At 34.5% G+C, this 15,384-nt stretch overlaps 1 protein-coding gene across 2 annotated transcripts in view; it reads right to left on the reverse strand.

The window, feature by feature from the left end:
* Positions 1-213: 213 nt before the first annotated feature.
* Positions 214-15,384, reverse strand: part of UHRF2 (ubiquitin like with PHD and ring finger domains 2) — a 68,375-nt gene continuing 53,204 nt past the window's right edge. The window contains exons 10-16 of one of the 2 annotated variants that reach the window (XM_019727140.2): positions 13,889-13,995; positions 10,379-10,541; positions 9,517-9,657; positions 7,030-7,129; positions 6,549-6,706; positions 2,265-2,363; positions 214-1,245 (exon numbers count right to left, since the gene is read on the reverse strand). In XM_019727140.2, the coding sequence (XP_019582699.1) occupies positions 1,099-1,245; positions 2,265-2,363; positions 6,549-6,706; positions 7,030-7,129; positions 9,517-9,657; positions 10,379-10,541; positions 13,889-13,995 (915 nt within the window). In that variant the 3' untranslated portion in view covers positions 214-1,098. Of the gene's footprint in view, positions 1,246-2,264; positions 2,364-6,548; positions 6,707-7,029; positions 9,058-9,516; positions 9,658-10,378; positions 10,542-13,888; positions 13,996-15,384 lie in introns of those variants that run through there. The other variant, XR_012495715.1, reaches the window with a different exon arrangement.

Here is a 15,384-nt window from a genome sequence, read left to right on the forward strand (position 1 = left end):
GTGCGGTGGGGGGGTGGGGGAGTGTCAGACCCAGGGTGAAATCTGTCCTTAGAGCTTAAGATTTCATAGTAGTTCTCATTACCAAAAATCAAGAGTAAAAAATTGTGCAAAATGTCTGTTTCAATAAAAATGTACAATGAAATACTCTGGAAATGATTCTTAAAAATACATACTATAAGACAGACAAATATAAAACAGTGAAGCAAGATGAGCTATTTTGCTGGTCATAAAATATTTATTAAGGTATACTTTAGGGAGTATAGTGAATATAAAATTTAGGATCACAATATGAAGCAATTTCAGTCCTCTCAAAAGTCAGCCCAGTCCGCAATGCTCTGCAGATGTAAAACCACTGGAAGGATTCACTAAAAGCAGTTTGACGAGTACAGAAGAGGCTTTTCATAAACATTTACAATGAGAGCATCTGAATACCTCTGTTTAAGTGCAAAACCACACCACATTACACTAATGCAACAACGCATTCATATTGTTCTCATTAGTCATTAGTAGTCAACTTGCATAAAACACCAGAAAAAAGCACAATGGAGCTCACAAAAATGGGCTAAAAAACGAACCTGTTCTTTGCAAAACACACATCGTAATGGAAGAAGACATTAAAAATGTATTATGCACACTACAGAAGCTGCGTTCATTCCAACGATCTCAAGTGTCACTTCCTTTTCTGTAAAATCAAATTACATGAACCAGGCACAACTAATATTTGGGAGGCAGTGTGTAGCTAAAATTTCATTTAACTAATTATTCAATGATTTAAAAAATCCCCATAAATCTTTTCTGTCCTGAGGTAGTTGCAAAATAAATCATAACTTGGATTATCAACTAGAGCTGTGGCTTTGACTTTTACTCATTACAACTAGTTGTTACTTACAGGAACTACCTTTTGATATTTAAAAGACAGCTGAGAAATGGGCCTCTTACCACACACACAAGATGATGGCTATGTAGGAAAGAGGATTAGCTGCTTCAGAACATGAGAATTATGGTCCACCGTTGCTTCCACCCCCACCCACCCCCAACCATTTTAGATTCTTTATTGTCCAAAAAATCACCAGGAGCAACACAGTAGAAGCAGACAGATCATCGTCCTTTGCTGTAGCCAGGGAAGAAAAGGTCAAGTAGAGTCTGCAGAGTCTCATTGGGAGTCATGATGTAATTCTGGCCAAGATCATGCCGACAAGCAGGGCAGGAGAAAACTTGAGCCTTAAAAGAGCGCTGTAAGCAATCCTAAGGCAAAACACAACAGAACAGAAAACCCAGAAAACACCCAACTTCATCCGAGGGTAAAGCAACACAGAAAAGCACTCAACAACTTATGCTTTAAATAGGAACTAGAAACTCACTGTTTGGCAACAAGAAAAACATAAAAGGTGAGTAACTGTAAAGGCCTGAATCTGTGCTATGAAAACTAGTCTACAGACATGGCTTTAGTGCCACGTCTAGCACATACTGTGAGACTTCAGGTAAATGACTTAACTTTTGTATGCTTTAATTTCCTCATCCAGTAAAATGAGGGTATTAGATTATGTATGATTCCCACTAGCCTCATTTTCTAGGTGGGATTTTAATCCTGTGGTTTCCTGATAAAGCACTAAAGAAAAACAATTCAGGATTCCCCTGCTTAGAACTAAGTTATATATATTTTATTAAATCACTTAACATACCATGTGTCTTCAAAAAATAAAGAAGTACTAAATATATTACAGAGTTAACTAACACCTATATGGAAGGCTTCTTTCCATTTTACAAAAGAAACAAATTCAGAAGTTAGGTCAGGGCACATGATCACAAAGCAATAAAGCAAGATTCCAACCTTGTATTTACTAAAACTCAAATTTTCCTTTCACACCACACTGATAACACATATTCAACAACTCTGGGCATACTGCCAGATAGAATCTGTTTTAGATTCCACTAAGTGCATGGAACTATTGCAGTTTGCATTATACAACATGAAACATATAAAAACTAAAAGAGAAACCCTTACTTTCTCGTCTCCATTTCAACCCCTCCTCAACAATGCCAAACATGATAGAATACCTCAACTATATATATTTGAACTGCTATTACTATCGAATTAAAGTGTGCATTTACAACCAAGATTCAATTAAATGCTCTGAACTGTCAAGATTCCCTAACTATTCTGTTTTAGGAAAAATTCTTCTTTATATACTGAAAACAGGTTTAGAGGTTAGTGTGCCTTCTGGCCTAATAAGGGAAAATAACAACAAAAAAATTCTACTTACTTTACAGACATTGTGGAGGCAATCTGTTGTCACAGGCTGGTAAACTAGCTCCTGGCAGCAGACACACATAAAAGACTGTTCCAATTTTTTCAGAAAATTCTAGATGGTACCCAAAAGGAAGGAAAAAACGGTTAGCATTTCACATTTCATAATATATTAATAAAATTCAAAGTGATTTTAAAAAGTGTCTAAGTAATATTTAATACGTTTTCTATTAAGAAAAAAAATCAAGGAGTAATTGTAATGACTAACAAACATATAATAGAAACTGAAATAAAAACTCATTCTGTAAGATATACACATTAGTTTTTCTTTTTTTTTTAGTGATATCTTATTTATTTATTTATTTATTTATTTACTTACTTACTTACTTACTTATATTAAGGAGGGTGCAACTCACACGGGCCCATGTGGGGATCGAACCGGCAACCTTGGTGTTAACAGCACCACACTCTAACCAACTGAGCTAACCGGACATCCCCATTACACATTAGTTTTTAATATGAGGATTGGGTTGAAAAGGTTGCAAAGTCAAAAATATATGGCATTAAAAAGTAAATGTCCCTTTAAACCTCACATTCTAGAGATTATTTTCCACTATTAAAAAATCACAGACAGTTTATCTCAAGGTCAATACATATATTTTTCAAAAAGCTGCATGGCATTCCAGTATATGAATATGCATTATTTATTCAATCTTTTGCTACAAAACATGAATATTTATTTTTTAAGCTTAAAAAAAAAAAAGCAATGGGCAATAATACTCTGTAGTACCTAAGATCACCAAAAAAATCAATATATTTATTTTCCTAAGATTATCTTCTGTGATACTTTTGCCTCAATCCAAAAATCCCCTATTTTCTTGATGCTAACGTTTATTCAAATTGGGACTAAATTATAAAGGGTAAAGCCATCTAAAGCAAACATGATCAAATGGGTAGTCTATACTCTTCAGAACCATTACTGATTCCATTTTACCCAAGCTGTTTGTACTATTAAACTACAAAGATAAGTAGATTTTTGAATAGTCACAAGGATAATCCTTCATTCATTTATTTTTGGTAGTAGAAGAGTGTATTTTATGTGTTTTCTTTATATTAATAGAAAAAGTAGAATCTATAAGAATTTCAAGTAAAAATAAAAAAAATTAAAGAGCTCAAAGTGTAAGACAAACACAGTATGATCTCACTTATATGTGGAAACTAAACAGACCATCAAATAACCCATCGGGATGGAGGGACAAAATGGGTAAAGGGGAATCAAAAGTACAAACTCCCAGTTATAAAATAAATAAATCCTGGTGATGTAATGTACAGCATGATGACTATAGTTACTACTGTATTGCATATTTGAAAGTTGCTAAGAGAGAGTAAATCTTAAAAGTTCTCATCACAAAAAACAGTATTTTTGTAACTATGTACGGTGACAGATGTTAACTAGACTTATTGTAGTGATCATTTTGCAATATATACAAATATCGAATCATTTTGTTGTACACCTAAAATGAATATAATGTAGTTTGTTAATTATACCTCAATTAGAGAAAAATCAAAGCTCCCATTTCAAAGTTGTATCTCGATACTAACTTATTTATAAACATGGATTATGAAAGTCAAGTGTATTATCAACAAAGTATGAATTAAAAGCAACACATTAAAAAAATGTACTAGTTGGGGGGAGGGATGTGGAAAAAAACTATAAATTAGTATCAGGTACCCTATTCCTGACAATTCCTTTGTTGATGCTGATATTTCCGTGGTACCTCCACGGTGCCTATAATATGTGTATAGGTATTTTGAGTTGGTACAACATGCTAGACATTCATCCACATAGTGGTGATAAAAAGGCAAAGTCGCTGCTCTCCTGAAACTTTATATTCCTTTAGGAGAGGAGACGGAAAAAAAAAAAAAATCAATTTCAGATAGTAATGACTGAGGAAACAAAGTAAATTAAAGCAACAGAGAAAAGAGTGGCTGTTTTAGGAAGTGTAGTCTGGGAAGGCCTCCCTGAGGAGTGTAATACTGTTGCAGAAACTTACAGGATATGGAGTGAGCCAAATGAAGATGTAGAGGAAAGAATTCCAGTGAGAGAAATAGTATGTGTAAAGGCCAGCAGTGGGAATGAGTTGAGTGTGTTAAATAACACAGAGATCACTGTAGCCAAAGCAGTTCAGGCCTGAGAGTAGCAAGAAGAAACTACAGCGGCAGACAGGGATGACAGGTCATGTAGAATCTTGGGAAAGCATTTGGACATAAATGCAAATATTACGTGTTTATATTTATTTAAAAGTCACCATTGGCCAACACCTGATTTTTCTGGCTTAATAAATGTGTTCCTGGTTTATGTGAAGAGAATGGGCATGAAACCCACCCAGAGCAATAACAGTACATAAACATCCAGGGTAATCACTTGCAGCAACATCACATCATCCGACCCAGGCACGTTAAGATCCTGCCACCAGCAGACAGGATTTTTTTTGGTCTTTTTTTTTTCTGGTATGATAATTGTCAATTGGTGACTTGATTGCATATGAAAGTTGCATTGAAAGAAGATGTTGAAAGGTAGAAAAGTCAAGTATATGGATTTGTACACCCTTGCCTAAAAATCTCACAGGATTCAACCATTTTGATAATTTTTTTATTGATAACCAAGATATACATATTAAAAGCCTCACGTGAAGCCCAGGACACATGTGCGACGCAGACAAGAGATGTGCCAAAGAACTTGTGTGTGTACTCTGGTGGCCTTTTCTTCACCCCTATCTGCTACTTCATCCTCTGCCCACCCACAGCTACAACTCCCCCAAGTTATCACTAACCAGCTGTATCCTCTCCAACCAAATAATGTAAGACCATGATCAACAACTGCTTGCTGTGTCTTACTTGCTCCAAGTGAAAATGAGTCTGACCTACCAGGGTCAGACTCTCCTTCTGCCTGGGCCTCTTGGCTAAAAATCATGTAACACTTCTCACAGAGCTAAATCACTTTACTTCCATCTTTCAAACGTGTAAGCCTCATTCTACCAAGGATAACCCAACATATCACATTTTTAGGCAAAGGAAGTGATGACTCCAATATAAAACCAAAGGGTATTTGATAAACCTTACCCAGTTCTAAAAGTTTAAAAATTACATCAGGAAGGTTCTTCCTTAATATCATAACTATGACTAGTTCTCAAACAAGAAGCAACACAAAGACCCTATGAGAGTTCCCTTTAAATAGAGATAGACAGAAAGCACATATAGATATTCACTAACCCCATTTCAGACACACGAGAAGTTCCGGCTAATGTAGAGAAAAAGAAAAGGAACAGAAGAAGTTACTAAAAGATGACAAGATGGAATTTCAAGAAAGGATACTACAGCTCACCCACAACAGCAGCACATCGTAATACTTTGGAGGCAAAGAAAACAGAAGAGTAACTATATTACACATGACAAGGGGTGAATGTCTAATAAAACATAAGCAAAATACATAAGCAAAATTTAAGACAATAAAAGCAAGTGAGCAAGGAATGAACAGACAATCCATATTTGAAACCTCTAGCTTTGGGGATCTGATAAGAAAGCTTCGTTTGCAAAATACAGCTTAATACAAAATCCACACATCTGTTAACTTTGTAATTCCTTTTCACTTTGAAATTTTACGATTACCAAAAAATGGAAAAAAATCCAAAACATATGCAATATTTAAATAAATCATTGCTGTTTTATTTACCCCTCGGTTGAACATGTAGGCATTGAAAATTGTGCTAAATTGCTTAAGACTTATGCTATCAGGCAACTTTGAAGTATAACAACTTTCCTGATGAGTTTCTGATTAAGTTGAGGGTGTTCCACAACTAAAAATTCTTCCCAAGAACAGTACCTCAACATAAATTACTAAATTCAGGCACAGAGAGGTCAAAAACCAACATCTAAGAGGTATAAAATAAATTTAAAAGCATTTAAAAACTGCCTCAGATTGTTTCTAAAAGCTGATAGCACTATATGAGACTAGATAAAAGGATAGTTTTGACTGACTTGTGAGAATGATACTTCATAGAGAAATTATTTTTCCTCATTTGTTAATATCAGAACATTATTTTTAAAAATCTTTTATAACTATATATAGTGACACATACTTAGATTTATCGTGGTGATCACTTCCATAAGGCATATAAATGTCTAATCACTATGTTGTACATACATCTGAAACTAATACAATAATTTAAAAATAAATTTAAAAAATAAATGAAAGAGCATATAATTATTATAATAATAAAAAAAAAAAATCTTTACATACTGGTCCTTCCACAAGAGATGCAAGCACTTCATCCCACAGCTTCTGGTTTTGATGATCTTCTCTGATTAGATGTTGTTGTTGAGGGGTTAGTTGGAAAGCCTCAACTGGTTCTGCTGAATCTGATGCTTTGAACACTTTGGAGGCACTTGGACAATCATCTAGATTTATTTAAAAATATATCAGCAGACTTACAAGTGGTTCTAAGCAGAACTATGAAACAAAAGAGTTAACTGGCACCAGTGACGTTTAGCATGAAGATAACCTGCATAAAGCAGCATCTAACTTCCCTTGGAGTTATATTTGCTGCTGTTTGGGTTCCAACACTATGAAAATTCCAAAAAAAAAAAAAAGCTCCCCTCCCACCAAAACACCCCTTTCACTTTGCTTTTAATTTCTTATGAATTTCTCAATTTATTCTCTTAATTTTTCTCTTTATTAGAAACTATGTTATTAGGATTTCTTTTTTGTAATCATTACATACCATCATCTGGAGTCGGCCTTTTTGAGGCCCCACTGGCCTGCTTCTTTGACTGTCCTTTAGTCTTCTTCCCTTCCTTATCTGAAGGGTAACCTACTGGATACTGATGGGGGGGAAAAAGTACAATGTACACTTAAGCTTCACAGAGAAGGGGAGTTCTAGATCCTGGTGAGAAATTTTAAAAGGGAAGTGAGGAGGAAGGAGTCTATACTTTCCCTGAACTGAGTTTCTACAAAGGAAACAGACATTTAAAGAAACAAAATTCAAAGGACAGAAGGCTATTAAAATCCCAAATTCAGTGTAAAACCATGTAGTTTTGATTGTTAAGATATTCTGTTTTATAATACAATGATCTTAGTTTCAGACCTCAAACAGGAAAGATAAGTTTTCAGGAATTGTGACTAGGGGGCTTGAAAATTTTGAGGAAGAAAGGAAAGTGGAATTAGATATGAAGCTAAGTGGACGTCAACCACAGAGCACAATAGATGGTACTCATGTAGATGGAATTACACTAAATTGTGGAGCCAATCTAAAAAAACAAAACAAAAAAACCACCAAAACATTAAGGGTCAAACTCATTATCTCTCAAAGTTAGGGGGTGAAATAAAAGCTTTTAGAAGATGTAAAGCCACTAAATTACTGAATTCTTTATCAGCCAAAGGTTAGAGTTTAAGGAATAAATTCTACCTATTACTCTTGTGTTTTACTGGTTGCCCTTTTTGTTTTTTTGACATGCTTTGCGGTAACACTCATGTTTTAAAGCTCAACATATGTTTCAGGTCTCATCAATGATACATTAACTTACTATAGTAGATGGGCTTACATGCTTCTGCTCAGTTTCGTATCTAACCTATCTAGAACATTCTCTGATGAACAGATTTGAAAAAATCTTTCAAAAATGGGTTTAACAATGGGTTTTTTAAAAATATCAGTTACAAAAAGAATTATAGTTGATCCTTGAAAAACACGGGTTTGAACTGTGTGGTCCACTTACATGTGAATTTTTTTTCAGTAAACATAATGAAAAATTTTTTGGAGATTTCCTTATTACTGCGAAGCAATATCTATTACACTAGGCTACCATAAAGGCAATTATATTGCTGCTTCTTCGCTGTCAATGAATAAATCATTACACCTAAAGATATTTTTTTACATTATCTTTTCATTTTTCATGCCTAATGTTAGTACCACATATAACATCTACAGTGTTTTATATCATAAGACAATATTGATGTAGGTGTTGACAGATGATTCAGCCTATAAACAGATTAACGTAAACTTACAGTATCAATACAGAACAGTACTGTAAATGTATTTACTCTTAGATTTTAATATTTTCTTTTCTCTAGTTTACTTTATTATAAGAACACAGTATATAATACACACAACATACAAAATATGTGCAATTGACTATTTATGTTATCAGTAAGGCTTCCGGTCAACAATAGGTTATTAGTTAAGTTTTTGCTGAGTCAAAAGTTATACGTGGATTTTCTTTTTTAAATGAAAGTTCATGGGGGGGGGTGTGACAATACGTGGATTTTTCGACTGCACTGGGGTAAACATCCCTAAACCCCTGCATTGTTCAAGGGTCAACTGTATTTTAGCAGTTATTTTAGCAGCTGATGGGTCTCATTTAAACAATCAGTTCTTATGAGTTTAAAGAGAAAACAACAACGGAAACAGACTTGCACTAGAAGACACACACTCACCTGCCTGGGTGGTCAGACACTTGCCCACAGTTCAGCCCCTACACATGCAGTGTGGGCAGAGCCAGGGGAAATGACAAAGCTGGTAGTCTTTACAGGAAGCACAACAATGGGGAATGATGAAGGATAAACTCAAACCATGCTCTGAAGTCAGTGTCAGGAACAAAGTCCGGGGTGTACAGGAGTGGAGGGGAAATGCAGCCATACCATCCACCATGCACACAAAACTAGCAAAGTCTTATATGGGTTAACAGCTAAGCATGGGCAAAAGGGGAAAAAAAAAAGGCGCAGCACTCAAGGTGGTGACAGGACAGGGAAGCAGCTTTGAGGGGGAAGAGAGAAAAGGGGTGAGGAAAAGTGAGAAGGGTAGGAAGCAGACCACTCTTATAAGCCACCTCCCCCCTTCCCCTACCAGAGTCACACCCCCTATGCCCTCTAGGATAAACTTCCCTTCTCAAGGCCTCCTATACTTAAATTTTATGTATCCTTTCCCCTTCATACTTCAAGTCATTTCCAAATTGAATTGGAAATATTTTGCTTTTCACTGACAGCCTAACTTTTCCCAAGCCCAATTCCTGGTCTTAAGGCGGTTTGACACCTAGAATGCTACCATTTTACTTCTTTTCCTTCTGTATACGTGCATGATTTCATTCCTCACCCCTTACAGTCCACTCATCAATTGCTGTGGGTTATATCTAGTGTTAATAGTACAGTCATGTTGATAGTACAGAGGTGTATGTTTTTATGAATATACAAGTATCCTAGACAAATGTAATCTAACCTGTAAACGTAGGCACAATCTCCTTGACCGTTCTATTCCTTCTGAGGTCCAAGGAGCAGGTTCAACATCATCTCTTCTTAAAAGATAGCGCCAAACCAAGAATCCATGGCTTGATGAAATCTCTGGCCAGTATTTCACCACCTAAATCATAATATTTCAGTACTAGTTTGAGATTTAAAGTTTAAACTTAGTCATAATGCCATCATATTAGTGGTTTAAACTTGCCAAAACTAAATGGTATTTGCTTTGCTGTAACAGTAAATTAATTAAGAATTAAACTTCAAAAGGTATTTGTTTTGCTGTAACAGTAAATTAAGAATATTCACTAAAATATTATTTTGACCTTATTTCCTATTAAGATACTTCCCATATAAGTATAGGTTGCTATAAATTTGAAATACTAACTAGATTATGCTCACTGATTAATAGAAGTTTGCATAATGGTAGATAAAAAGTGGTGGCAGTAGATGCCTGTTTTTTAAACAAAGAATACAACCTATTTTAACAATTATAATGTGCTCTGCTTTGAAAATTGACTACAATTAAAATCACTTTGAAAGATATATAAGAAATCTACAATGGCCAAGTCATTTGAATGGTTTTATCACACAGAACAAACATACTTATAAAAAGCTTAATTGAAAATATAACACTGCCCTTACAGACTTAAAATTAGCCTTAAAAGTATCAAAGTTAAGAGCTCACTGTGTGCATCTGTTGTATTTCCAGAAAAAGTAGAAATATCAGCTAAGATGATCTAATGTTTCCTCCAGCCCACCCACAACAAAGTAGTTCCCTGTGGTAACCCTGTCCTGAAAGCCCAGGAAGAATGACTAACAAGAGGTCATGCCAGATAGAGCACCTTATAAATGCCATCATATCTGTTGCCTTCTTCGGGAGCATATTTGCTGATCTTCCTCCCTTTAAAACTGCGTATCACTCTGACTGGCTTACCAGCTCTCCAATTCCGAGACTCTGCTCCAATTTTATCATCCAATGGAGCATCACAGTTTAGGGCCAATGCCCTAAAAAAATAAAACAAAGTCTTTATACCAAGTAATCTTTCTTCAAGTATATAATCGCATCATTAGCTCAATTAAAAGGTGAATTATGCCTTACCTGATGGTTAAGATTCTATGATTCTTTCCATATTATTCCAGATAATAGGATTATGCTTTCCCCCACCAGCAGAGAAGACAAATCAGTTTTCTGATGTCACCCCCAAGCCAGGGGATTGGTTCTCAGATAGCCTGTAGGGTTCTTCTGAAAGTAATAACATCTGTGCCACGTATAATAGAAAACAACTAGAAATACATGGAATTTTCTTTAAATAACGTTCGTTGAGGGAAGGGAGAAAGTTGGAAAACTAAAGCAAGTGATTGTTGTATAATAGTTAATTTTTTGATAAGGGAGCAAGGTAAATTGCTGGAATAATGTAGAAAGAAATCCAGAAAAATAAATTTGTCAGCAAGGTACAAATGACCTTTCTAGGTCCACTTTCCACATTCCAGACAACAGAGATTCCTTAACGTTTAGAAGACATAAAGAACAAGTTCAATATGAGAATATCCTTTAAAGGCCTCCAGTAAAAGATAAGTTTAAATAAAACTGAAGCATTCAAATGTCTCTGCTAAATCATGACAATAAAGATTTTTGGCTGCTTGAGAGCACTACAGTTTACTGATGACACAGGAATAAGGAGGAACACTGAGCTGGAAGCAGCACCTGATTTAGCTGAAGCTTCCTTAATATGTGTACTCACTTAGTAGGAATTAATCAGTAAGGTTATTAGATGTTAGAAGACCTTTCTTGGGAGAACTTAGTCCTGCCAAAAAAAAAAAAACCAAACTAGAATCTATTTAAAATTAGTATTTTTCCTCTAAGTCACCTAGTTCCTAACTTAAGTGAAAAGAAACCACTGAGAACTCGTAAGGTCAAAAATACACATACACACACACACACAAACACACACACACACGCACGCACGCCAACATACCCCCAATCTGGTGAAATCAGATAGGATATAAAATACTTGTTCAAGGTGTAACTGTTTTTATAAGCAAGCTCAAATTAAAAAAAATAGACCTTCAGACTAAATGAATAATCTACTAAAATATCTTGATCATAGTTATACTGTTTAAGTAAGTAAATTTAAGAAAGTGTTTCTTTAAAAAAAAAACTTGTATAAACGTGGTCAAAGAGTTAAAGCTTACCAAGTTATCTTTTTTTTTTTATCTCAAAGGGAGATGCACACAAATTCTGAGAAGTAGAAGGAAATACAGTCATCAACTCTAGGGCTAGTATTACATCTTATTTACGGAATACCGATTGAGCTATCCATACCTCATCTTCTTAAAGAGAAAGAATAAGGGCAAATACTATCTTCATGTTAATGAGTGGAATGCTGTGGTGCTCACAGGTACCTTCAGTCATAATGTCTGCCACCACTAACTGGCATTAACTCACTTCTAGCTTCATATAAGTATTCAGGCTGTTCAAGTATGTGAATAGAGTCCAAGAGGATGAAACTAGCCAAAACAACAAGGCTCTTCCATCACTCCCCCCACAGTTCAGTCGGTTGCCTCGAACTACCCTGATACAGGAGAGCCAGGTTACCCTGCGGCCCTCTTCAGTTTCATAAAGTGGAAGAGCTGAGAAGAAGTAAGAACAAACTTCTCAAAAGCAAGAAGCAGGTGTCAAACTACTTCTTAGCAGAGAAGCAAAAATGAATTGGACCATGTACTAGACAGGAAAGAGTATACTGTAGGTCAGAGTTAAGGGCCTTTCACTTCAGTTTTCGTATTTAGCAAACACAGAGGTAGGTACCTTTGCCCAAGAGGTCTTTATAATCAATCACAAGGCATACTCACAGCTTAATGTATAAATTACCTGAATGGATGTTAAGAGTCTCTGATAAGTCAATCCTAAATTGTTTTGAGTTAATATTTCATTGTCACTATCTTCCTTTTAATACGTTCTTACTACTTGTCAATTATCTTCTAACAAGATTATAACATATGGTAAACAGGGTATATGTATTAGATTCTTCAAAAGCTTGAAAAGAATCTACCATGTACAAGTGCAGGTAGTTATAAAAGAAGTTTCATTTAAGCAAAATAATCTATTATTATAAAAGGAAAAAATATAATTTTCAGATTTGACAACTTGAAAAAGCCTTTTGCAAATTCAGTATACATTTTCATGGACAAAAACACACCAAAATATTTCTAACTCCTTTTAAGAACATTTCTCCTAAAGAACTGCTATCTTGCTAGAAAAAGACTAGCTAGGGACTGGACTCCTGCCTCAGGAATGTTTTCACCAGCAAATCTGACCTGTCTCCTCTGCTGGTTCAGTAAAATAATCCTACTGTCAGAAATAATATAGAAGGAAGACATAAAAACAGATTCTGTATAACTTGGTATGCAACAAAATTTTGTAACCATACTGGCATATTCGTTACCTCACATGGCAATCAGAAATTAAGGGCACACTAATTAAAACCAAGTGATAATAGACTCAAGAAAGCGAAAAATATTGACTTTTACTCAACCCACAAAACATCCTTATTAGAATACAAAAAATTTCAACTTTATGAAATGATCATAAAATTATCAGTATAACAAGTTATAATGCGGTCATTGCTATTGATGGTTTGAGTTACTTAATTTATTATTGATATTAGCATACATTTATGAAATAAAACATTTTGATCACATTTTCTGTTCCCAGGGAAGCTGGAATGCCATTAATGCTTCTATGGAAAAAAGGTCAACACAAGGTGGCTCTTCTGTAATGCCTTATAAGCATTTAGTTAGAAAAGGTCACTTTTGTAACTAAATAAACATTCTCTTACATTTGAAGACATCTTGTTATAAATCCTAAAAATGCCTCGAGTGTACTTCTGTTTAAGTTATCTGATGTTTCACTTATGCGCATAAATGTGGCTGCCAAACATAAGCCAGTTTCACATTGATAAGTCTCCTCTAAAAAGAAGTTTGTCACTTTAAAAGATAAATCTATGCTGAGTAGAACATAACTTTGACCAATGGGGTAGTAGATAAGCCACCTTGTCCTCAATTTCACTTAAATTATATAGGCTTCTTTCTTTCAAAGGTTTCAACGTGTTTTCAAATGCAAAGCACATGTATTAAAACTGGGAATTACATCATTTTAAAAATAATAATTTGAAAAAATAAGTTAGGATGCTACAATTATATAATCAGGTAATGGGACATTAATTTTAGATCTTTTACTTTCAATTTAAGATTCTCCTCTACAGTCTAGGTTATAAATTACAGTCCTCTAATCAAGCATTTATACAAAGCCCGAATTCGAAATAGTTTTTACAAACTCTAACAATAAAGAGTACCTGTTCATGTTTGTTAATGTTTGATCAGCCGATGGTGCACCAATTCTTTTATTACCAGCAAGGTTTTTACCACCACTCCCAGTGTATGTGAATTCATCACCTCGGTCCTGCAGGAGAAGATTTTTGTCATTAAGATACCTAAACCCAAGTATAATTTCATCAATTTTTGTTTTAGAGTCAGAACACTTGGTTAGGATGTTATGAATTGACATGTTCTCTTAAGGCATCTACCAAAATAAGACAAAATTCAAATGCAATCTTGTGTGTAATACTTTCAAGTTATAGCACTTGATCTAAAGATTTCACTTAAAATTATGTAGCTTTCAACACCTCCAAAAGTGGCTATTCTCACGTGAACATATATAATCAATTAATGTATAGAACGTTACAAAACAAAATCTTATGATTTGGGAATATTATTTCATTTAATGTAGTGTTATTAAAATAAACATCAATACCATATTAGTAAATGCTCCAAAACTGATTTCCTGACAGCAATCTATACCATAACCAAGTTTGCTGTTAAATTTAAAATTTAAAATCCTAACAGCATGGCAAGTTCCCCACGTTTACTCAAATTATATTCAGGTTAAATAACCACCTATCACTAACTGTATAAAGTGTCTACTAAATGTAAAAAATAAAAAAAATGCCAAAAGACGGTACGTACACTAGCTTCACAAATATTTCTGTAGTAGCTATAAAATTATATTGGTATTAAGTAAGTCTCTACCTCAAAATAAATTGAGAATAGTTAACTATAAGTATACAAATTAATTCTACTAAAACTATCTAAATAGTGGTTCTTTGATGCAAGATTCTTTTAATTAATTAGTTCAATTATTTTGCATCTTGTTTCTCCTTTGGCTTGAAAGTCATAGCTAAAATCTCATGGTTTTAAAAGTCTGTCCAAAGACCTTGAATTCACTTTTTGTTAATCCAATGTTGAGGTCTGCATTTTAAAGATTAGGCATTAAGGAATTTCATCTTTAGTGTATATTCCATTTCAAGAAATTCTAATAAATAAGTACATCTAGAACACTCCAGAACACTTCTTAAATTGATCAGAAATAGTCTTCCAAATGGTATCTGGATTGACTTCACAATCTTCATATTCATAACCCTGTCAACTTTTAAAGTTATAATTGTGGTAATGATAGAAAGGAAAAAGTGGTGGGAACTTGGACAGCCCAAGAGGGGCAACCTAAGCTAAACAGTGTTTAAAACAGAAGAACAAAAACATTTCTGATTATTCTTCAAGCAGCAAATAATCAAGTAAAAATAGTTAAAATTCTATGTTATTAACTCATCTATACTTTAATCTTTACACCAACAAAATTATCATTGGGAGGAAAAATTGCCAGACTGTAAGAACACAGTCAATATTATATCAGGCTATTTTTCCTAAGGAAAATAATCAGCCTAAACTTGTTGCATTTTCTAATCCAGGCTCTCCTAAGTCGTACCCGTGAGGCAGGAGCTTAAACGAGATTGCT

Source organism: Rhinolophus sinicus, linkage group LG04 (assembly GCF_036562045.2).
Source record: "Rhinolophus sinicus isolate RSC01 linkage group LG04, ASM3656204v1, whole genome shotgun sequence".
Lineage (NCBI taxonomy): Eukaryota > Metazoa > Chordata > Mammalia > Chiroptera > Rhinolophidae > Rhinolophus > Rhinolophus sinicus.